Consider the following 23,401-nt stretch of genomic DNA (forward strand, 5'->3'; position numbering starts at 1 on the left):
GAAGCAGGCACACGTCACGCAAGTGCTACTTACGTCACTCAGGTACATGGCGTTCAACCGTGCTCGGGTGAAATCCGGATGGTCTGGAATGGGGGTGTACCTGTGCAGAGAGTCTGCATCCCCTGACCTGTACAGGCGCTGTGGGGGAGACAGACCGACGGTCAGGGCAGAACCTAGGTACAGTCACACTTGGTAAAAGTTTAAGAGAAAAATGGTTGATGCCCTATCCTACCCTCCCCCTTTGCCACAGGAAGTGGTATTCAGCGCTGTTCTTAGAAACAATCCTTCTAGAAGTGTCTGGTGAGTAGAAGGTCCCTATGAGGCCAGGGTCATGTATGGTATACATTGTTAAAATATTTGGCATGATCTGCTCCAAATGGACCATAAACCAACTCCCTGGTAGGCCATGCCTGTGTAATTTACTCTGCCTGAAATGGGTGTCAGACCATCTCAGACCCTGTGCAACCCAATGTGTGTGCGTGGCTCTGTCTCAGACCCTCTGCAAGCCACTGTGTGTGTTTACTGGTAACAAGAGACTACTCTCAGGCCTCTGAGACTTGGCTGGTCAACATGAACAGTAATAATTAAAAACAAACGGGCCTTTTTTATTTTAAAATTTATTAAATGTCTTTGTATTTAAAACCTTAAGGTTTTCATGGTTGACCCAAATCACACAAAGACACAAATTTTAAGATTAATGTTTTGTCTTGGTTTTCATTCTCTTAGAGCAGTGTTGCCAACAACCTCAAGAAGCCCTTGGATCCCATCTATTCCTGCAGGTGTAGACACTGCTCCCATCAGTTCCCAAATCCACTCAGGCTTTGAAAATGGGAACTATTCAAGGCAGCATTTGGGCTGTGGGAGGAAAGGGCAGTCCTCTAACTGCACAGAGAATGGAAACCCTTGACAGTTTGGGGGAGAAAACATGCAGCCTCCTATCCCCTGAACGAGGAAATGGGCAGCAAAGGCAGAAGGAAGCTTTGAACAAAACCAGTCTTTTTTTCTCCTCTAGCAGGGTTAAATTAAGCCTTTTAATTCCATTGCATACATCAGCCATTAAGGTGTATCTGATCTCATGTTTGGTGAGAGATCATCAGTAATGCTAGGTATCATTGCGATGAGAACTCAAGCCACACCAGAGCATTTGTAGAGGACTCTGTGTTCCTGGCATTTGCTTCAAGCTTTCTTCGCCTTTACTTATTCAACCCTCTTTAAATTCATTCTACTGTGTGTGGAAGGGATTCCCTCACCATTCTCCCACCCACTTCCCCCTTCAAATAAGGTGAGTGAGGTGAGAAGAGACGAGCAACAGGCCCACATCACCCAGATGGCTTGCACCCCCATCTAGCACCAAGCCACAGCATCCCACCACATGCCCAGGGTTAGAAGAAGAACCCACCTCGTTACAGTGCAAATAGCTGTTCTTGGCATGAACAAGGTCTGGAGAATCTACCACCGTGGTGAACTTGATACTGTCTGGTTTTTCACGGTACTTGGTCTATAAAGAAAAAGATTGCCCTGATGCATGGTTAAACATCACTTCCATCTTTAATCCTGGCTTCTTGGGACCAAATGCACATATGACAATGGCGTATCAGAAGACAAGCCACTTTGCTTGATAGGAACCCGACAATCAAGAGCATGGGAAGGACCCAAGCTTCCCTTTATGACTAAAAGCATGTGGCAGACATTAGTTTCTTAAAGAAGGGATTCTTTGCTGTCAAGGGAAGCATTACACATCCAAGGAGCCTTGCTTAGACACACTCCAAGCACGTTGTTAGTAAGAAAATCAAAGCTGGCAGTATCTCTCTCAAGGACATTGTAGGACAGAGGTCCCCAGGCTATCACTCAGTCGGTATTGCTAACCCTATTAACTTTTAATACTCTCAGAAGCCATGTGACCTCTGTATACTGGACCAAACTCAGTGGGTAAATATAGATTCCCTGAATTGCCAATAAAGACAGTGGTGCACTCAGATGATAACTAGTCATAATGTATCTAATAAGAAGCTCCTAATGTGTCTAATGCCTTCAGCTCCTTGGCAGTGAATTAGTAGCATGAAAATAACATTGTTTTAGGTTTGGATTGCAAACAGTTCCAGAAAAAAAAATGCTTGGAGTCCATCAAGCCTTGGGTTCATCTTGGCATGATCTCCACTGTGTAAACAAGTTCTCTGTTGAAAAGGAGCTACTCAGGTTGCCCACGTCACTCGGGAGGTCGGGCTGCCGGTACCTCGCTGATAAGCTCTCCAGCCTTCTTGGCACTCTCCATCTGAGGAGATCTCAGAGCCAGCCATCCCGTGCCCTTCATGCCCATCAAGTCTGACCTGTAGTGAAACTGCAGGAAGGAAGTGGAGAGCTTCTGTCAGGACAGTGCCCAGCACCTGAGGACATTTCCGGAAGGCCCTTGCTTTGTAATAAGAACAATAACAACAAAGAATAATAAATCATGCTTTATCCCAACAGTTCAGTGACTTCACTGAGAGAAGATCCTCAGTCCAAATGTTTTGAGCTTGCACATTTTCCATGAATAAAGTAACAGGATACAAGTAAGGAACAAGACATTAGCATGGCTTGAAGCTGACAGCGATGACGTCCATGGACAAGCATTTAAAGAAAGAGCTATGTGCTCAAATCCAAGGATCAACCAGGATTATTTGGGTTTACTCTGCCAGTGAGGCAATCTACCACCTGACAAACAAAAATGATCTACACACCGTTCACCTGATCAAAGGGTTTTAAGCCCTGGATCGAAGCTGCTATGACTCAGAGTAAATTTCTTTACCAACATGTAACTCAGTCTCTCTGTCACCTCTGAAGGTCAAAACGATCCTCGTGAAAAATCCTAAGAGTCCCTAGGGACAAGAGACCATTAGATTTCTGTTCCTCAGACAGTGGCCACCGAGGGGGCGGGGTTGACTGGAGGAATTTAAGAACTAAAGCAGATCTAAATATGACGCGCTATCAATGAGTAAGTCCTTTTAATCCTGTGGTGCCTCAGTTTACTCCCCACCCTCCAGCGGCAACTCAGTATGATTTGCTTATATTGCAAAACCAGGCAAAGCCTTGTCCTCTCTCTCTGTAAGGTCTTAGACGATTAGGCTAGCGGCACCATCCCCAGGAGGAAATAAACAGGAGCGTTACAACACTGGCTCTGATTGGAGCCCCTAAACTGTCAGATCTAATCAGGAGCCCTTGATCTGTCTACATTGCCTACAATGACACCGTCACCCGGACACCTTTCTTCTCCTCTTTATGGAAATTCGGTATTTTTAAAGGTAGAAAAAGCCTCTCTAAGGAAATCTGAAATTTGGATCTAAATGGAGTTGATGGCATTTCTCTAATTTAGATATAAGCCCTGCTGTAACGCAAAACACCGCTCCGGATGCCAGCCTCTCGGCCTTTTTAGTCCTCTTTCATTTCAGGCTCCACAGCTCTTCCCACAGCGGGCCTCAAAGCGGGCCCGTTTCTGATCTACTGTCTGCCGGTTAATGCCCCTGTGCCAATTCCACACTGCTTTCTGACTGGTGAAGGGAGGCATCAGTCGGGCTCGGGAGCAGGTTTCTAAAACCCATGTCAGTAAGATCGCTTTTCATACAGCGTCTTTTCAGTCGACACCAGCAAGGCTTTTGCCTTCCGCTCCGATAAAGAGCAGCGAAAATTGGATAAATTTCTAAGTTGGAGAGAATAATCCTACAGGGCCTCTTCACAGCCGGGTCCTGCTCCTTTCATGAGCCAGATGGGGTGGGGGCACTCTTTCAACTTGTCTTTTGTTGGGCTGAACAGTACGATTACAGGTAAGTCAGGAAGCAAGATATAGGTCCCCAAAGATCCGGCTGTGCCTCTGACTCTGATAAACACATCATCTATTGACATCTCTCCCCAGCCCAGCATTGACTATTCACACAAACCCTAAAAACAACACACCTGCCCTAGACCTCACCATCAAAGGAGGGAGAGAGGAGGGGAGCTGAGGAAAGTCAGCGATCCAAAGACGGCTTCAGAGAACAAGCCTAAGAATAAACCTCTGCAAACTGCCTGCCCCAATCTGACCTGTTCAAATGCCAGATTCTGTCTTTCCTTATACTAACGTTGGAGCCCACTTGAGAATTTGTGGTTGTGACTTTCCAAGCACCCCCATTTTGGAGCAATCTCTTGCGGAGTGATGAGTGTGGGTACCATACAAGCAACTGTACCCAGGCAGTACCCGGAGGAAGGGTGTATTTGTCATTGTATAAGAAGTAGCATCCTCTCTGGCTATGAGGGACTGTTTCATTATCTTGATGCACACCCATTTTCTCTTGCAGAGGAGGGGTTCTTGTTCTCACCCACAGAATAGCTTTAGTGATCAAACGGCGTTTTGGACATTGAGATAAGCTATGGGCTTCTGGGCTCTGGGTAAGTGACACTGGAAGTCATTAAGAATACAGACTAGAGTGTCTGGGTCATAAAACAGTCGCCTACGGAAGCCGGAGAGACTGGACCAGGGGTCAGGAGACCAGAAGGCCTGCTCTGTCTCTTTTTAGTTCTAAGGCCTTGAGAAAGTCATTTCTCTGACCCAAGGTCAATGACTTAGATGATGAGGATCTCACATCGGCATCTGTCAAATTAAGAGTGATACTTATACATATCTTTATATAAAATGAGATCATGCAAAGTATTTTCATTAATACCTGGCCCAGGAAGTAGGTGTTCTATACATTTTAGACATTATTGTTGTTTCTGATGGGGAAACTGAAGTCTTAAGTGCTTCAAAAATCAGCCTGACGTTACCACACTGGGAAAGGGTGGGGCATAGTATGTTTCAAGACCTCCTACAGCCCTGCTATGAGATCATGCAGGAGCAGACAACAATAGACTCATAAAAGACCAAACAGGCTCTGGAGGTCACTGCCATGTATTCATGATGGATGCCCCCAGGCCAGCGTGCATCTCAAGGGACCTTCAAATGAAAGCAGAACTTGACACGACACGAGCAATCACAGCCTCGTAGGGGTTAGCCCAAGTGGGGAGTGTCTCTCAGACTTGGAACTCCAATTCCAGAGGGTACGATGCGCCCTTCTGGTCTCTGCAGGCATTATACTCGCATAGGGGACATACACACACACACACACACACACACACACACACACGTTTTTAAAGGAACAGACTGGTGAGCTCAAGTCGAGCATGTGTTTCCTCTTCTATATAATCTAGCCATGCACCACGAACATTGATAATGACTGCCGTAAAGCATTTTCCCTTCACTGTGAAATGTGAAGTTCGGACTTCGTGCATCTCACCAATCATGGGCTAAAAGCAGGGCACGGGGCATCACAAGGTCATGTGAAACTGAAGCAATCATTTCTTAGTCTTCATAACTGTAAATCAGATCCTGTTTTTAAATTTTTAATGTACAGTTGCCAGCTACCATTTCTCCTTTTGAGAGTATGTTCTCCATAGTTTTTAAATGTTCAACTTTTTCTTTCTTTTCAAAAATAACAGTAGCATAAATCATACCTTTAGGTGGTATTAGTTTTTTTTTTCTTTTTTCTTTCCTTGGTAATGTAAAAGTTGGCATTATGTTGACCCTATTGTTAAGAGAAAATTTTCCTTGACTCTTAAAAGTCTGAGATCATGGGCCAGATCAAACCTTGCTGCTTTTCTGATTCTGGGATGTAGTCCAAGAAATAAAATAACTACTCAGGGTCACCTAGCCAGCTAAGGGCAGAGCTGGGTGAACATCTACCTTCCAGCTCAGCAACACAGTATGATGAATCATTCATTAATAAGATCATTATTATAGCAGTCAATAACCATTTTGTGTGTGATACCCTGCTCATTGCCATATATAATTGAACTAAGAGCAGACATTGCTCTGAGGGCAGCCAGAACTGAGGACTCGGTGGGGGGACATAGGAAAGCAGCTGTTTCTTCTAGGACTCTGTGAGCCAGGCGTTGTGCTAACCATAACATATAGACCAGTTCTCAGCTAAAAACTGGCTTCTCACCCAAGTTAACTTCGCTTCCCCAGGGACGTGTGGAAATGCCCCCAAGACACCTTTCTACTTTGGCAATATAGACCTGAGACCTGGGGTGCCGCTAAGTATCCCTCAGTGCTCAGAGCACACTTCCACCACTTGGCCTAAGATCTCCCAAAGTTACGAAGACGTGACAAGGGCCAACCAATAGCTTACAGTCTAAACTGGGAATCGTTTCTTCTTAGCGTTTCCATAGGGCCCCGAAAGATGATGGGTAGCATTATGCCTGCCACTCTGTGTGTCTTACATACCCATCGCATATGATAACTTTACTATTGTCACCAAGCCCAAGACTGGGTAAGGATGAAGGACCTGTGCAAGCTCGCATGGCCAGTGTGGAGGAGTGGGATGTGCACCTCAGAAATGTGACCCAGAGCCTTCCTCCATGGCATGGGGTAGAACTGTTTCTAACGCACCCTGCCCTGGCTCGCCCCACCCCTGCCCCCGCTCGCCTCACCCCTGCCCCGGCTGGCCCTTGCTCTCGACTAGGGCAAGCTCTCGCTTTTGAGAGCCCTTGGGCCTACACCTGTTGACCCAAGCTCGCTACTGCATTAAGATCCTCCGAGAGAACGGGAGTTTGGAGAGTAGAATGTGAGCCTGCCTTACCAAGCCTACCCTACCAGCTGTCCCTGCCCAGAGCTGCAGCAAAGGCAAAGATGTCAGTCAGTATCAGCCATGGCTGCATTACCATTGCCCTTCAGCCCATCCTTCCCATCCCTAGGCCAATGCTCTCTGCTCCATCCCCTGAGACCTCTTCATTCATCCACATCTTTTTTCGTGTGCGTGTGTGTGTGTGTGTGTGTGTGTGTGTGTGGTGTGTAGTGATCATAGTGTATACATACATGTTCACATCACAAGTGTGGGGGGTACACATGTGTATGCGCATATACAAGGCTGAAGTTGGCATCGGGCATGTTCTTCAATCATTCTCCACTTTATTGATTGAGGCAGGGTTTCTCACTGAATCTGAATTGCTGATTTCTGGCTAGTCAAGCTATCCAGCTTGATCTGGGGACTCCTGCCTGTTTTCTAAGTGCTGGCTTTTATGTGGGACTTGGGGGTGGGGGTCTAAACTCTGGTCCTCTCACTTCTATGCCAAGTGCTTTGGTAGCTGCGCCATCTTCCCAGCTTTACTCACGGCTTCTGTTTGCCATCAAACATGCCACACTGTTCCTGCTCGTGTCTTTGTCTCGGAACTTACTGTCCTGTTTGTATAGATTTCTCTATCCTCTTTCCTCCTCTCCTTTAGGCCTTTGTTCGGATGTTACCATTCCACTGAGAACTAGAGATGCCCTGCTGTAAATGGCACATAAGCTGGGTGGTGACGCATGTGGGCACCACAGTAACCAGAGCACTTCACAAGTTGAGGCAGAAGCAGCTCACATCTGAGGCCATCCTGGGCTATATAGCAAGACCCTGCTTCAAAAAAAAAAAAAAACACCCAGAAAGATTGCATAAATGCATGAACACACACACACCCCTTCCCACTCCACTTCTCTGTTCTACTTATCTCCCTAGCAGGTATCGCCATCCGAGACATAAGGTATTGGCCCATATCAATCACCATTAATCTTCCTGAAGGCGGTGGAAGTGCCACACGCACAGGAGATACTTGTTTTACTCTTTTCCTGAAAACTGCATTCTCCCAGAAGGAGAGAAGAATTGAAGGGAGAAGAGGAAAAGAGAGAAGAGGACAAGACAGCGGATGGGAGGGGAGATCAGAAACTCAGAGCAGATATTCAGGTGAAGAGAGACGAGAAACAAGATAAACCAGCAAACAGCTGGCCATATAGTAGCTGCTCAATAAATGTCAGCTGAGGAACTAATCCCCACCTGGAGGACATAGGCCAAACAAGGATGGAAAGGGTTCAAAGGGTCAAAGATGAACCCCGGGTGTAGTGGAATGAAGGTGGGAGTGTCGGCACTGAGTAAGCCCTACCTCGCTCTGTAGGGCGTGGGCTCTCTTGGCCCAGGCCATCTTCAGATCCTCCGGCAGAGCAGTGAACTCGTGGCACTGTGTCCGGTAGTCATGGTCACTGGCCAGGGCCTGCGCCTTCCTGGCGTGGACCAGGTGCACCATATCCATGGGCAGGTGGCACTGGGCTTGGCTTCGGGCCGCCTCCTTCTTGTACTGATTCTCGCTCTGCAGCTGGCCCATCCGCTGGCAGTGCCGTAGCCTTGGGTCATCGCTCACACTCCGGACCCCGATGAGCTGTCCCCGCTCCTTCACGAAGTCATGCCTATAGAGAAACTATAGAAGGGACAGCCATCTGGTCAGGGGCCAGCATGCAGCTAGCATGTACTCACCTCACAATGGTACATAAGCATTGTGTGTCTGCTTGTTTAACTTCATCACGGACCAAGGGGAGGGATCACCTCTTATGATCCAGGTAGTCGTGACTCTAAGAACTATCACAGGCAGTTGGCCCGAAGCATGCCTCCCTCCCTCCCTTCCTCCCATTCTCCCTCCCTCCTTCCTTCCCTCAGGGCTGAAGGATGAAAACATCAGACCTCCCTTCCTATCTAATTAAAATCAGATCCTTAGAAACTTAGGAAGCACCGTGCTCCCCTTGGGTATCCTGTGGCCTAAAGGAATTTCATCAAAAAGGGCAAAAAAAGAAACTTGTATTTTTATCCACTCATATTTGGAAAAACATTAAACCCCAAAGGCAGGATCTGCTCATTTGAAATCCACGTTTTCTGTGATTTGTTTGTAGGAAAGAGAAGTCACCTTCATATCCCAAAGCTATGGACATACGAAGCACAGCTGGCGGATTGTGGAGGGGAGAGTCGGAGGCAAGGGGAGGCGACTGCCATCTCCTTTCTGTCCTTGTTCTGAGCAGTGCTGCAGACAGGCAGCTCCCATGTGACCACTGTCTGCACTTAGCAGTAAGACCTGAGTCACGGGCTCCTTCAGTCAGAGACCTCAGCGTGAATTTAAACCATGCTTGGCCCTCCCTCCTTTTGCCGAAGGACCTCGTTCAGACCTAACAGATTCTGCAGGTGATGTCTTGTCTCAGGTATAGATTTGCTTTAATTTGGGAAAAATCAGCCTCACACATTGTTTTCTATGAAGTTAACAGAGAGGAGGCAAGATGGAGGTCAGAGAGTCCACTCACGTCACTGGCTATGTCCCCGGATGCCCGCGCAGCCTGGAATGGGAGAGCATCTATCGTCAGCTTGTAGCCTTGAGCACGAAGATTATGCCAAGACTCCTTGTATTTTGCCTAAAATGGAAACACATGTATATCTTGAAAAAAAAGTACATGAATCAATGAACAAAGGCTGCATGCCCTTTCATTTGTAGCATGGTGTCCTGAAATCCACTTGTGAGTAGCAAACGATTTCTGTTCCACAGAGCAAATTCTCATCAGCCGTGCCCTGCGGTAGGCTCTGAGCATACATGCACATATAACACACATAGATTTTACACAGGCATATAGAATGGGTGCTTTTGTAGAAGCTTTAGCCATGACCTGCGGTAGGCTCTGAGCATACATGCACATATAACACACATAGATTTTACACAGGCATATAGAATGGGTGCTTTTGTAGAAGCTTTAGCCGTGACCTGCGGTAGGCTCTGAGCATACATGCACATATATCACACATAGATTTTACACAGGCATATAGAATGGGTGCTTTTGTAGAAGCTTCAGCAAACGGTGGAGAGGCGGCCATCAGATGTCTTGCGTGCCACCACGCTGGTGACTTTGGAACATGCTTGAACTTCAGCGGGGAGGGAGACTTGCCTCGCTGAGGTTGTCTGCATTGGCTTTCGCGCGGGTGAACTCGGGCAAACCAAGGGTCATGGTGTACTGGTGTCGGGCATCCTCGCCAGCTGCTTTGTAGAGACGCTGAACCCAAGAGAAAGATAAATGAACAGTGAGAAGCGTGGCAGCGGCCACCTCCTTGACAAGCGAGGTACGTGTGTGTCCTGTGTGTGCCGCTGGGAAAGCGGCCACCGCCATGACAAGTGGTGCGTGTGCCCTGTGTGTGTGGCTGGGAAAGCATGACAGTGAACGCACCTTGGACACAGCTGCAGCCTGGATTACCGGGACATTTCCTTCGGTAAAGTCAGGCTGTGTGAATGAAATCGAATAAAACAGAAGAACCGTGTAATGAACTGCAGTTTGATCCACTAGATGCTGAGGAAGGTGAGCAGGTGGAGACTCCTGAAATCCGTCTCCCTGGTACAGCACAGGCCATCTGAGACCTGGGGCTACAACAGACAAGCTGCCGGTAGAAAGAGGCAGCCCTGGTCTTCGCCCTTCCCTGGTACCAGAGAGCGAGCTGAGCCGGGGCTGCCCAGGAAGACTGTCCCTGTGCCCAGAAATGGCCTGTGCTGCTGACTTCCGCAAGGTCAGAGCCCCTCCTAAAACACAGTCACCCCACCGCCCACAATTTAGAAAGACGGAGCGAGGGCAAGTGAGAGTTTTAACTTAATGGCCTCTCTGTGCAAGATGATAAACTCTGTCTCTTTGGGGCATCGTCATCCTCAGGGGACACCTCCAGCGTCAGAAGGTTTGGGTCAGATGCGGAGGCGAATGGCAAAAATAGCCAGATTTCCACATAGCTTCTGAAAGCTAGAGCTGGGAGAACCTAGAAAATGATCTGCTGACACGTGTCTGCTCGGCTGGCGTGAGAGCCGCAGCGAGATAGCAAGCCGGCGGGCAGGGGAGATCATTTCAGCAGAGGAGACCCCTTCCACTCCTGTTATTTTTTATTGGGAGTGGTAAACTTGGGGTGAATGCACGGACTGAATAGTGAGTGAGGTCCAGATGAGGGTCAGGAATCCAGACAGATGTTGTACTCCGGACCTGCTCTTGGGTAACCACAGGCCTCCATAAATGAACATTATATTGGTTTGCCACCATCTGTCTAGAACAGAAGCACAGGTCAGCATTTCTCAGATTGCTATGTGCAAAAGAGTCAGCTGACGGCCTTGTCTGGTGGCTCTTTGGATCCAGCCACTCCAGGGTGTGACCTGAGGCTGGGATTCCAGCCTGCCCCCTTCCAGAGGAGCCAGACTACAGTCTAAAGCAAATGCCCAACTCCTTCCTTTCCTCCAGAAGATGTGTTAGGTTCTGTATGAAATGGTCTTTTCTTTCCAAATCCCCCACAAACTCAAATGCCTCTCTCCCTCTTGGCCCATAATAATTCCTGCATCCCCGCCCCCCTTCTTTCCCTCTTTAAATCCAGCCATCCTTGAACAGCCCTGGAGAATTCACCTCGTTGGTGATCTGGTTGCTGAACTTGGCATGCAGAAGGCCTGGAGTATCTGCCACAGCTGTGTACTTGAATGACCCAGGATGTTGGCGGTATTTACTCTGAAAAAGGAAGAAAAGATGGCTTGGTAAGGGAGAAAGCATTTAATGCTGTATATCTTAATTAAAGCTGTGTGTGTATGTGTGCTGTGTATGTGCTATGTGTATAGTGTATGTGTAAGTGATGTGTGTGGTATATGTGTGTGTGGCATGCATGTGAGTATGCTGTGTGGGAGGGTATGTGTGTGTTGTATATATGGTGTGAGTGTGTGTTGTGTGCATAGTGTATGTGTGAGTGATGTGTGTGGTGTATGTATGTGTGTGGTATAAATGTATGATGTGTGTGTGCTCTGTGTGTGTGGTGTATGTGTGATATGTTTGGTGTGTGGATGTGTATGATGCATGTGTGCACATATGCATCTGTGTGTTTCTATGTGCACATGCATGTGAATTCCAGAGGATAATTGGGGGTAATATAAATATCTCCTTTTTGAGACAGGTCTCTCACTGGATGTGAGCCTTGCTAACCAGAGCTCCCCAGAATCCCCCTGCCTCTGCCTTCCTCACACTGGAACTGTAAGTGTATGCCGCCACCACTAAAGCCGCCCCTTGCACAGCCCGTCATTCCAGAGCCCAGCTAGTCACCTTCTTGTCTAGGAGACCAGCACCAACTGCACCTGCAGCCTGGACCTGACAAGACTTGGTGTCTTCTTCATTAAGGACGTATAATGTCAACTGTGTGCTTTCAAAACCCCACGCCCGAGTAAAGCTGCTTGTACGGTTCCACATTTGTAACCCCAGCACTGGGGAGGCAGAGACAGGCTGGTCCCCGGGGCTCACTGGCCAGCCTGTTTAGACTACTTAGCGAGTTTCAGGTCAGGGAGAAACCCTGTCTCAAAGAGCAAGGTGGATGGCCCCTGAGGAATAACATCTAGGCCCCAGGTACACACACACACACAAGTGCACACACACACACACACACACACACACACACACACACCCCACCTGACTGTACCAGGACTCAGAAGGCCACAGGCAGAGCCCAGCCTCTATGGGTCCTTTGAGGAGCCACACGGGCCTCTGATGGGAACGGGTTCTGGAGAGCAAAGACTGCTCTGGAAGTGCAGCACCTAGGGCTCCTGAGTTCACACAGGGCACTGTCTGCTCACCTTAGCTTGCAGGCTGGGGCCAAACATCTACCTGATGTAGGTGTGTCTTCTATCTATCTGATGATTTCACTGGTTAATTAATAAAGAAACTGCTTGGCCTGATAGGTCAGAACATAGATGGGTGGAGTAGACAGAACAGGATGCTGGGAGTGACGCAGATGCCTTGGGCAGTCACCATGACTCTCCTCTCTGGCTCAGTTGCCATGAAGCCAGCCACCAGGTCAGACATGCTGAATCTTTCTCGGTAAGTCACCACCTTGTGGTGCTACACAGATTATTAGATATGGGTTAAAGCAAGATGTGAGAATTAGCCAATAAGAGGCTACAGATAACGGGCCAGGCAGTGTTTAAATGAATAGTTTGTTTGTTGTTATTTCGGGTGTAAAGCTAGCCGTGTGGGATCCGGGCGGGATGAAAAGCAGACCTGCCTGCAGCTCCTTCTACATCTATCCCACTGTTCCCACACAGCCCCATCCTTGTGTCCACCGTGAACATCCACCCAAGTTATCCCTTAGGGTGAGTAAGGCTCCCCATATACTAAGAAAGCTTAGAATTCTGAGACTATTTAGTTATTTAATTAGTTTTTACTGAGAAATCAACAAGCTCTCCATTTCAACACAGTTGTCAGGGAGACACTGGGCTTAAATCGGTGCCAATCCTTACAAAGCTAAACCGAGATGTTCTGTAAAACCCCATGTGACTAATTTAGAAGCCAGGGATCAGAGAGGACAAGTAACTGAGCTGAGGTCACAAAGCAAAAGGCAGCTGACCTAGAATTTCCCTTATTTGTTGGTTTCCAAAGCCTGGCTGCTCTCCATTGTACCATAGGGCTGCCCTTCAAAGGGCCTAGGAAGAGTACTTCTTAGGAGCTCCTGAATCAGTCTTATGTATTAATAGAGGAACTGACTTGATATTCTTGTGTGTGTGCATGTGCATGCATGAGTGTGTGCACATGTGTGTGTGTGCGTGCATGTGTGTGTGTGCATGTGTGTGTGAAAGCCAGAAGTCAATGTTGGGTGTCTTTCTCTATCCCCCTCCACTCCAGGTCTCTCATTGAGCCTGGAGCTCACCAGTTCAGCTATTCTTGTAGGCCAGTGAGCTCCAGGGATCCTCTGCCTCTACCTCCAGAGAACTGGGATTACAGATCTGCACCACAGTGCCTGGCTATTTCAGTGAGTGCTGGGGATCTAAACTTAGAGCCTCATGTTTGCTCACTGAACTTTATCCCCTGAGCCATCTCGCCAGTCCCCAGTAAACGTTCTTACACAGTCCGAACGGAAACTCCAACAAGAATTGCACTAGGCAAAAGGTGGCAGCTTAACCTCCAACTGCCTGAGCAGGGGGACACAAAGCCCCTGAGGAGTCTGCCCTGAATGCCACACTACCATCCCCCGCTCTGGAGTTCCACGTTACCTCGCTGATGAGCTCGGATGCTTTCTTTCTTCCTTCAATCTCCAGCGTGCCAGGGATGACACAGGGAACACCACGCATGAAGTTCAAGTCCGAACGGTACAGATTCTACCCAGAACAGACAAACATCAGAAAAGCCAAACTCCAAACAAAGGAGCCAGAGTGGCCAGGGTCTCGGGACACTGTCTGAAAGCACAGGCCTCGAACTCCAGGCAGCATCGATTCGTCTGTGCACAGAGGTGCTGCCACTCAGCAACGGTGCACAAGCGCCTCAGTAAAGGCTCGTCTGGGGACGCATGGGTCAGAAGGAAATCATCCGCTGTCACTTCTCTGTGAGTGGCTGTGACAGGGAGGCCGGAAGGAGCTCTGTTTTAATGTGAACTATTAAATCATAAACGCTGGAGAGGGTTGTGGCTAGAAAGTCAGGTGTCTTGGGGCAAATGTACAAATGGTTTAACTGATCTTTCAAACAAAGCCAGCAGCAGCGGGTGGTATTAATTAATCATGGGTTAAGGAAGAACTAATGAATGAATCCAAAATAACTTGGCAAAGACTCATTTTGGCCTGTACCTGTGTGGGGAAGAGCAAGAATCACCTGGGTGGTTTGGAATGACAGTTTAAAGAGTCCCCGAATCTACACCCCTTAGACAGCAAAGTACCCCCTGGGTGTGCTGCCTTCCGGTTGTCACCACAGCACCAGACAGGGTAAGTGACAAATGGCCTGAGATGAGTGTGGCATTCCCTCATCCCTAGAGCTACACTCGAGTTCCTGACAGTTTGTGTCATTCAGTGAGTGCTGTCCACAGGCACGATGCTCCATGAGATGACAGATCTGGATCTGAGCCTTGCTTGACTTGCACACACTGCTGAACCAAGAGTAAAGGTCTCACTTTCCTTCTCAGGGCTTCTTGCTTGCGCATGCCTGGAACAGGCAGGCCTAGCAGGCTGGGAAGGAAGGTGGGTACCAGGGATGCTGCTGCCTTTGGGGAGGGCACGCTTCGCTTATTCATGTATGTGAGGCTGCCTAACTCTGCTGTGGCTCATTGCCTTGAGGAATAGGTATCAGGAGTTAAACATGCCACCAGAGGAGTAAAGACACCTCACAAGGACCAAGACGACCCTGGGAGGCATTGCCAGTGCCTGACTGCCTGGCCCTGATCTATGTTCTTCCCATAAAACAGCAAGAAGGGTTTCCACCCAACCCAAGACCAGAGGCAAAACTGGAAAATCCTGAAAACCCACAAACCCATGTGGCATCTCACCCATTCCTCGAGTACAGTTGATTCACCTTAGATGACTGATTTGCCTGCATGTGTCTTGTACAATTTCTCTGGACAAGGGAATTGTTAATGCAGGAATATGGTGGGGGCTAGATAAGGTCATTTCAATGCTTTGAATTCAGTAGAAACACTCAAGGACCGGCAACGGTTCTCACTAGAGCACTGCAATTAACTGTTCATTCGGACTGTGTGGGAGCTAAAGAGCTTAGGATCTCTGGCCTTAGGAACCTCTGGGGGCTTCACAGAGCCAAGAACTTGAGGGTCCCTGCCTTGCCATATGAAATGCTAGGAGAAGGGTCCCGAGGGATAGGCCCGGGCTCTTTACCTCACTCTGCAACTTGTGAGCTTTCTTGGCACAGATCAGCCTCAGGTCTTCTGCCAAGGATGTGTGTTGTGGGAGAGGATGTCTGTAGTCTTGGTCACTGGCCAGGTTCTGAGCCTTCTTGGCATGCACCAAGGTTACCATATCCAGCGGCAGATGGAAGTGAGCCTTTGAGTGTTCAAAGGCTTTCTTATAATTCACCTAGAAGGGCAGACAGATCAACAGCCACTATTTCAAAGCTACTATTTGCACAGGACCATCAGGGGCAGCAGCTATGATGCAGTGGTCCCATCAGCCAGAGATACTGATGCAAGGCCATACCCCTCCTTGCGGACACTGACCTAATAAGCATGCTTGAGTTTGGTTCCTAACTTTGCAACTCCTGTTCTCTGAAAGTCACTGGCCTGGGTCAGGGGTCATGGCACTCTCACCGGGGAGAATACAGACAAGAAGCAGATCTAATACCAGTGACTCTCTTGCTCAGTTTCCTAGGCCATCCCATTTTAGAGTGTCAAGGACACACCTGGGCAACCCGTATTCTTTCCACAATATCTGCTTAAGTTCACAGATTCCCCTGTTATCCCACCTAGAAAACAGCGTCATCAAACATTCCAGGATTCCCTAGTCAATCTTAGAGCCTACAGGAGTAGAAAGGCCGGTTCTGAGCATAGATATTCATCCCTCAAGCTCAATGTATAGCCTGAAAAATGAGGGAGAAGCCCAGTCCAGCCCCACCAGCCTTGGGAGGAACTGTGGGGTGGGCAGCTCTCCTCTGAATTCAGGTGCAGCCTCTACCTTTTCCTTGTGCCAATTGTCCTCTGACACTTCAGCTCAACTGCTGGGCCCAAACCTCCCACTCTCCTGTCACTGATTGTGTTCCCACTCTTAGAACAATGCCAAGGCCTCCCATCTAATTCCATTCTCGGGGGTCAGCAGCCCAAGACAGAAAGCACAGTTGGGGAAAGGGAAAGTGAGACACACAGAGAAAAAAATGTCAGAGAGCAAACGAAGCTGTGGGTCAGGGGAGAAGGAGAGGAAGAAGGAGAGGAAGGGAGAGAGAGAGAGAGAGAGAGAGAGAGAGAGAGAGAGAGACTGCACTGTCTCTATGTTGGAGCCTCTTTCTAGCTGACTCTGAGCAAGGGACTGAGCCACCCAGTTTGGCAGTGAAATGAGATAATTCATAGGCTGGACCTCTGAAACATGTTGGGCACAGCTTTCACCCCTGACATTTGTCCCTCACACATGTGCAAGAAGGTGATGTGTACACATGTGTACCAGAGCACACAAGATCACATTAATTGTCAAAGGGTAATGCAAACCAGGTGCCTACATTTATGTGAGCACAGATAAGAATGAAGTGGGGTGTGTGTGTGTGCATGCGTACCTATGTGCATGTGTGTATGTATGTATGTGTGTGCGCGCGCAAGCGTACCCATGTGCATGTGTAATGTATGTGTGTGTGCATGCGTATCCATGTGCATGTGTGTGTGCATACCCACAAGCATGTGTGTGTGCATGTGTACCCATGTGCATGCAAGCATGCAAGTATGTCTGAGTAAGTACATACTCTATCTACACAGCTACACTATGAGCAACTTCAACAGATTGTAGCCTGCAGGAATCCAGTCTCCCTTCTAATTAGCAATCTAGAACTTCTCACATAAATCTTTCTCCATTTCTAAACATTTACAGGAATTCGCTCTACAGTGCACACATGTGTGTGTGCACACACACACACACAAATCCTGCAGACCAAACACATCCCACAGACCACCTAAATCCAAGTCAAAGAATGCCCATCCCTGCAAGGAACTAGGGGCTCCACAAACCCAACCTCGTTTTATGGTAGAAGCAGCTTGAAACCCAGAGGTGATTTCATAACTCTGCACAGCAAACTGGCACCCGAAGCATCACCCACTTCCAAGAGGCCGGTGACCTGAACTGGTTGTGCCAGGAGCATCGTCAGGTGGGCCCCAGAGCTCCCTCCATCCCCTCCCACTTACACCGCTCTGCAGAGAGGTCGCATGTACTGCGTGTGCGAGGCTGAGGTCACCTTCCAAGCCCCGGGAGCCAAGCATCTGTCCTTTCATTCTCTCAAATGCTTCTTTGTATTTGTACTAAAGGGAAAGAGAGCGGGAGAGAGCACCAGCTCAGGGACAAGGGACACAGAATGGAAGAGGTGGGTATTGGGCGAAAATGTTTTGTTCTTTTGACAGTAACTGGGTGAGTTGAAAGGAAACGCGCAGGAGTCGTCGAAAAGTCTATTCTTTCATATGCAAGACTCCCAATGACTAAAGGGCTCCAATTTGAAACGGCAGAAGCGTTAGCACTTGGGCGGCCGGAGCTGGGAGAAGGTGCAGGCATTGTTAGCAGGCTCTTCACAGGCCGGCTTTATGAAAACTCTTGGTGGAGGGCACATTTCATCTGCCCAGGCTCCATGTTTACAGTTGGGCATTCGGCTTTGTGCCCCAGGCTAGGGAATGTTTTGTGTAAGATACATTCTCTCTCACTGGTCATTATCCAGTTGCCCTGACACAGTCAGTGTGGACAGGAGAGGATATTATATCCACAGGCAAAAGAAGGCAAGAGTTAGAGGTAAAAGAACTGCAACCAGGCTTGGATTAAAGTCGTCACCCGATTGGAAGCTTACATCACTTATAATGTCACCAGACGCCTTGGCTGCCTGGAATGGAAGGGCATCCAGTCTCAGCTTGTAGCCTCCATCCCGAAGTCGGCTCCAGGATTCCTTATAGCGTGTCTGGCAGGGAGAAAGGCGCAAATCTGATGGTCTCCTACATTGTTTTTCTCCAAAAGGAATCTGGTTAGCAGTGGGTCTCTCTCTCTCTCCCACCCACAGCCCCATCTGGGAGCTAAAAATCACTGCGGTTTAGAATGGATTATCCCACCTCCTACCCAGCCTTGGCAGGGGAAGCCAGAGGGGGACTGGTTACAAACAAAGGCTCTGAAGTCTGATAGACCTAGATCTGATTGAGCAGCAAGCTCATTGGATTAAGAAAGCCCACGACTGTGTTTGGATAGCTCATTATACAAGATAGAGAATAGCCAAATGTCTCAACCAAAGACCAGGAGGGACGGGGAAAAGGGTTCTTATAGAAACTACGGAGGGGAAGAGTTAACATCCCCAGATGTGTCCTTGGCACAGCTACCAGCTACATGGAGCTCTACTGAGATGCTTCTGTCACACTTCAGCCCCTGCATCCAAAGGCCTACGTAGGAAGGCAGGGACTTCTTCTGTGTCATTCCCCAGTTAGTTTCTGTCTTGCCCAGCACCAGCTCTTTAAAGGGCCCACCACAAACTCAAGTGTGGATCCCCTCGTTCAGAGAAGTGATAAATGTCAACCTAGTGACAGCTCAGGGCACCACGCATGCCCATGAGACACCCCGCCCTCCTGTCTCTAAACCCAGCATCGTGCGGAAGATTCACCTCACTGATGTTCATGGCATTCAGCTTGGCCAGCAGGACTTCAGGCAAGTCCACCGTCTGCGTGTAATGGTGCTTTATGCTTTCTCCTTGCTCCCTATACAATCTCTGTGGGTCGAGAGAGGACTTTGCATTAAACCCAGAACCTTCCCCATACATCCAGCAGCCACGAGGCAGGGGATCCACGGCTGCTATATCATCCTATAGACCTGATCACGGCACCCAGCCTCCACCCAGGGCTCTCCTGCCTGGCAGAGGGACATCTTGGTACTCTCTCCTTGGTTCTATTTTCCAGCTCAGAGCATGGCAGGTGGAAATGGTCCCCACCATCAATGCTACACTCTTAAGGACGGCTGAGGCGTCAGCTGGAGAAAACGAGGTCTGGCCACGCTCGACTCATCCGGCTATCCACTCAAGGTGTGCAACAGGGAATAGTGGCCCAGGAGGTGTGCAGGTAATGACCATTCTATCTACAGGGATGTTTCCCAGGCCTGCCGCTGCCTTCTTTCCTTCCCCACCATCTGGGATCCCTGACCCAATCAATATCCCCCTAGGAAGTTCAGGTTTCCTTTCCCAGAACTCCATGCGAGCTCCGGGCAGCCTGGAGTTTGCTAGATGACATACAGAGTTAGCATAGCACCTAAGAAAATTTCTAAATCGTGTTTCTCCATCCTAGCTCCTATCAGGCCCGTCCAAGCTTCTACATATTGCAGCAGCGCCCCCTAGAGTTGGATAGGGTTAGGACACAACACGAGAGTTTCTTCCTCAAGAAATTCTTGTCCAACTGTGTTTCTCAGAATTCAGTGTGATGCTAATGAACAGGTAAACAAGAACTCAGTTCCTAAACCAAGTATGGGACTCATGCCATCTCACAGCCTAAAGAGTACCTAGGCCCTTTTGGGGGAGAACTGTAGAAAAAGATACAACCAGAATTTCTCATAAAGCCATAGAGGGGATTTTGAAAGCAGAATCCCCAAGAATGGTAAATATTTTTGCATGTCAGAAGTTGGCTATTTTAAGATATTAAAAGCCAGGTCTGCCTTACACACAGACTCTATGCTCAGTAGTAACAGCCAGTTAATTCCTATGCTTAGGAGAGGTTTTTATAAGACCTCAATGTTCCATTTAGTCTCTGGTGAACTGAGCATTGGGTCAAATCTTGGTTTCTGACAATATACAGAATATGGAATGTGGCTTAAAAGTCAGGCTTATATCGACAAATCAGACTCAAATCATTTCTTAAAGCTTGGAGAAATGAGAACACAAGGTTAATCCCTGCCCTCCAATCCCAAGAAGCCCCAAGCAGGGCTTCGTTGTCCCAATTAGACAGAATTTTACCCGAAGTTCTAGCTCTGAAAACAACATTTGGAACAAAAGGAAAAGGGGGAAGGGGCCTCCTAGTTACAAATCTTTAAGCTATACAAATACAAGGAAGGAGAGCATCCGAGGGGCAGTGGGGTGCAGAGCCCCACTTGGCACACTGAGTACGGGAACGCCCCATTTGCATCCTAATGAGAAAGCAACCCTGCAGAGGGGAGCTTCATAAAAGACAACGGGACCCTTCATCCTCAGGACGACAGAAGGAGCAGGCCCGAGATCCCCTGCGCTTCAATCGAGCCGCTGAAAGAGAGCCCACTCTCGGGCTCATAATGTATATACATTATCACTTACATCCACTGCTTGGGTATAACTAATCCTGGCCTGGACCATCTCCGGAGTGTCTTTAATACTGGTGAACTTCAAAGCATCTGGATGCTGACGGTACTTCTTCTGTTGAGCAGGCAAAGATCAAAGCTGTGAATTTTGTGCTGCTCTTTCATGCCATTTTGAAAGAGAAAAATCACAGTTGCTTGAGATTAGAGTGAATTTGTGAACATAATTATTATTCGGCTTCCTCCATCTTTATATCCTAGGCACCTTCAGGTTAATATTTGTTTCAATTTAAGAATAACCTCATGTCAATTAACATTAAAGTAGTTCTACCCGGTGCAAAGACAACATCTCAAAATTAGATTACACCAGTGAAATACTGTAGGGTGCACACTTCCAAAGTCAGTCTTTCCAGGGCGTCAAGCCCCACGCTGCAGTTGTTTACATATCTTAGTGTGGCAAGAAAGCACATTCCCGCTTACATTTATTGGCTGAAGCTTTCTGTTTTCCTCCCCCTTCAAAACCCAGCCTTTAACATGCAGGGTGCATTCACTTTAGACCATGATCCCTTTAGCACATGTGGTGCTCCTCAAAGCTATGATGGCACAAATAAGGAAAGGGATACCATTGCCGTCACTGAAAGTTTTTAGAGCGTTTGGAAGACGTGGGACATATGCATTAAACAAAACACAAAGCAGCAACAAACATGTGAATGCTAGCACAAAGCTAAATGACTCCTGTTGGAGAACTCTGGATAACATGATTAAGTTTGCTCCCCTTTCTTTGAATTTTTCAGGGCCTGAAATATTATGATTTTAATGGTATGATGGAGTTTATTTCCCCCAAATCATGTTATTTTCTAAACACCTGCTCATGGTCTGTTTGGATTTGTACATATTGCACTACACTGTCTTAGGTCCACTTAAATCGGGTCAGCTGCCTGTGTTTTGTAAATGAAGTCTTACCGGACCATAGCCCCGCACATTGCCATTCCGGCTAGTTGTGAATCAGCAAAGTTAGAAATATTTTACTATCCGGGGCTTCACAGAATAGCTCTAATGATTCCTGCTTCAGACCAACAGGGTGTGTGTGTGTGTCTTTGTCTATGTGTGACTGCATGTATACATGTATGTGTGTGTGCGTGAAATATGTGTATACATGTTTTACATGTGTGGATTTATTTACACATGTGTGAATAGATGCATGTGTGCAAATTGCGAATGCACATGTGTGTATGTGTGGCAGCATTTACACATGTGTAAATGCATGTGTGTGCATATATGTATGAATGCATGTATACTGGTATATATATGTGTGTATATGAGTTTGAATGTGAGGGCATGTATATATGTGTGCATGTATTTGTGAATTCATATATTGTGTATGTGTATGCTTGTATGTGTGAGTGAATGCATGTATGTCTACATGTGTGTATGTGTGTGAAAGCATGTCTATATTCATCTGTGGCTCTTTCAAAAGTGTCTGGTGTTCTCTCTGAAAGTTAATCATCCCAATCTGACAAGAACCTAGAAACATCAAATAGTCAGGGAAAGTTATTAAAATAGATCTCGCCTGATATACAGTTCGAAGACTGGTCTGAAGCAAAGATGCTAAGAGAACAAGCAGCTCTCTTGAGAAAGGCTGCAGAATGAGGAAAGGGACGTGCACAGTTATATTACTGTGGGCAAAGGACTCCTCTGCCAGTCTTCAGTGCCAGACTTAGACGCTTGAAGGAGCCATCTGGGAGTCTGAACTGGGCATGAAGCAGTGTGCAGAATAAGGACCTCCTTTCTGGAAGGGCTCGATGCTGAGGGTTTGGGGTGATTAATCCTCGAGCCTAGATGTTTGCTCCCACAGCGTCTCATGTTCGTACTCCCGAGAGGGCCTTTCTATAGCCATGCTGAAGAACAGGGGGCAGCATTGACCCCGCTGAAGTCTCAGGGTTCTTTGGGTCTTAAGTGTTGAGTAAGGTCTCTGAATATGAGGTTAGTAGGCACAGGGCAAGTTCAGGAGCTTCCGCTCATGTGTAGTAACTAGAATGCAGCCCCACAGGAAACTGCAACACTGAGCAAGGGCCTTACAAAGTGACAGGGCATTCAATAAGTTTGAAACAATATCTCAGGAGCCTCCCTGTCAGTCTTCCAGGGCTATACACACTAAGAGTTCCTTCCTGGACCAGTCTACTCTAAAGCCAGTGAAATGCTCCCTTGCCCTCTGGACACAGCTATTCCGAACAGGCATGGAGAGGGGTGGATTTGGAACATTTGATGGTGCTGGGCCTCTGATGAGTTTCCAGTCACGACTCTCAGAGGTTCTCCATGCTGCAACAATTCTGACCCGCCCCCGCCCCCCCCCCAGAGGGCATCTGCCCATGTCTGCAACCTTTTAGGTTGCCACCACTGGCAGAGAGTGCTTCTGACATCTAGAGGCCAGAGAGACTCTGCTGAACGTCCCCTAAGACCCCGCAGGGCACCAGAAAGAATCGGCAAGGTGTTGACGGCACTGAGGTAGAACCCTGCCCTGACTCGGCCAACCTGAAAACTGCCGCCCAGCGAGGCTGCTGAGAGACTCGGTGAAAGGTCCTCCCATACACGGAACCACCTAAGGTCCGCTAAGGTGACTGGAGGCCCGTCAAAAGTGAGGTTGGGAACAGCAGAAGGGATGCATCCCTCCCACGAGAAAGACCCAACTCTGTGTTGGGCAGCAACGTAAATATTCACCAACTGTTTACACTGTGGTAACAGAGGGAGACACGCGCATGAAGTCATGAAAGGGCTTCCTGGGTGCCACCAACGTAACTTTCCATCCAGTCTCCCTGCCGCTTCATTAAGAAGGTAAGGG

The 23,401-nt window shown here is 48.0% G+C and overlaps 1 protein-coding gene across 3 annotated transcripts in view; it reads right to left on the bottom strand.

The window, feature by feature from the left end:
* The window catches only part of LOC119804886 (nebulin related anchoring protein), a 68,727-nt gene that overhangs the window by 6,420 nt on the left and 38,906 nt on the right, over window positions 1-23,401 (bottom strand). For all 3 annotated transcript variants that reach the window (XM_038316665.1, XM_038316671.1, XM_038316658.1), the window contains 13 exons: window positions 20,582-20,680; window positions 18,914-19,018; window positions 18,119-18,226; window positions 17,472-17,585; window positions 15,472-15,669; window positions 13,870-13,974; window positions 11,252-11,350; window positions 9,773-9,877; window positions 9,140-9,247; window positions 7,960-8,271; window positions 2,234-2,338; window positions 1,400-1,498; window positions 34-138 (listed from right to left, as the gene is read on the bottom strand). In XM_038316665.1, coding sequence (XP_038172593.1) covers window positions 34-138; window positions 1,400-1,498; window positions 2,234-2,338; window positions 7,960-8,271; window positions 9,140-9,247; window positions 9,773-9,877; window positions 11,252-11,350; window positions 13,870-13,974; window positions 15,472-15,669; window positions 17,472-17,585; window positions 18,119-18,226; window positions 18,914-19,018; window positions 20,582-20,680 — 1,662 coding nt within the window. The remainder of the gene's footprint in view (window positions 1-33; window positions 139-1,399; window positions 1,499-2,233; window positions 2,339-7,959; window positions 8,272-9,139; window positions 9,248-9,772; window positions 9,878-11,251; window positions 11,351-13,869; window positions 13,975-15,471; window positions 15,670-17,471; window positions 17,586-18,118; window positions 18,227-18,913; window positions 19,019-20,581; window positions 20,681-23,401) is intronic.

The sequence above is a fragment of the Arvicola amphibius genome, chromosome 1 (assembly GCF_903992535.2).
Source record: "Arvicola amphibius chromosome 1, mArvAmp1.2, whole genome shotgun sequence".
Lineage (NCBI taxonomy): Eukaryota > Metazoa > Chordata > Mammalia > Rodentia > Cricetidae > Arvicola > Arvicola amphibius.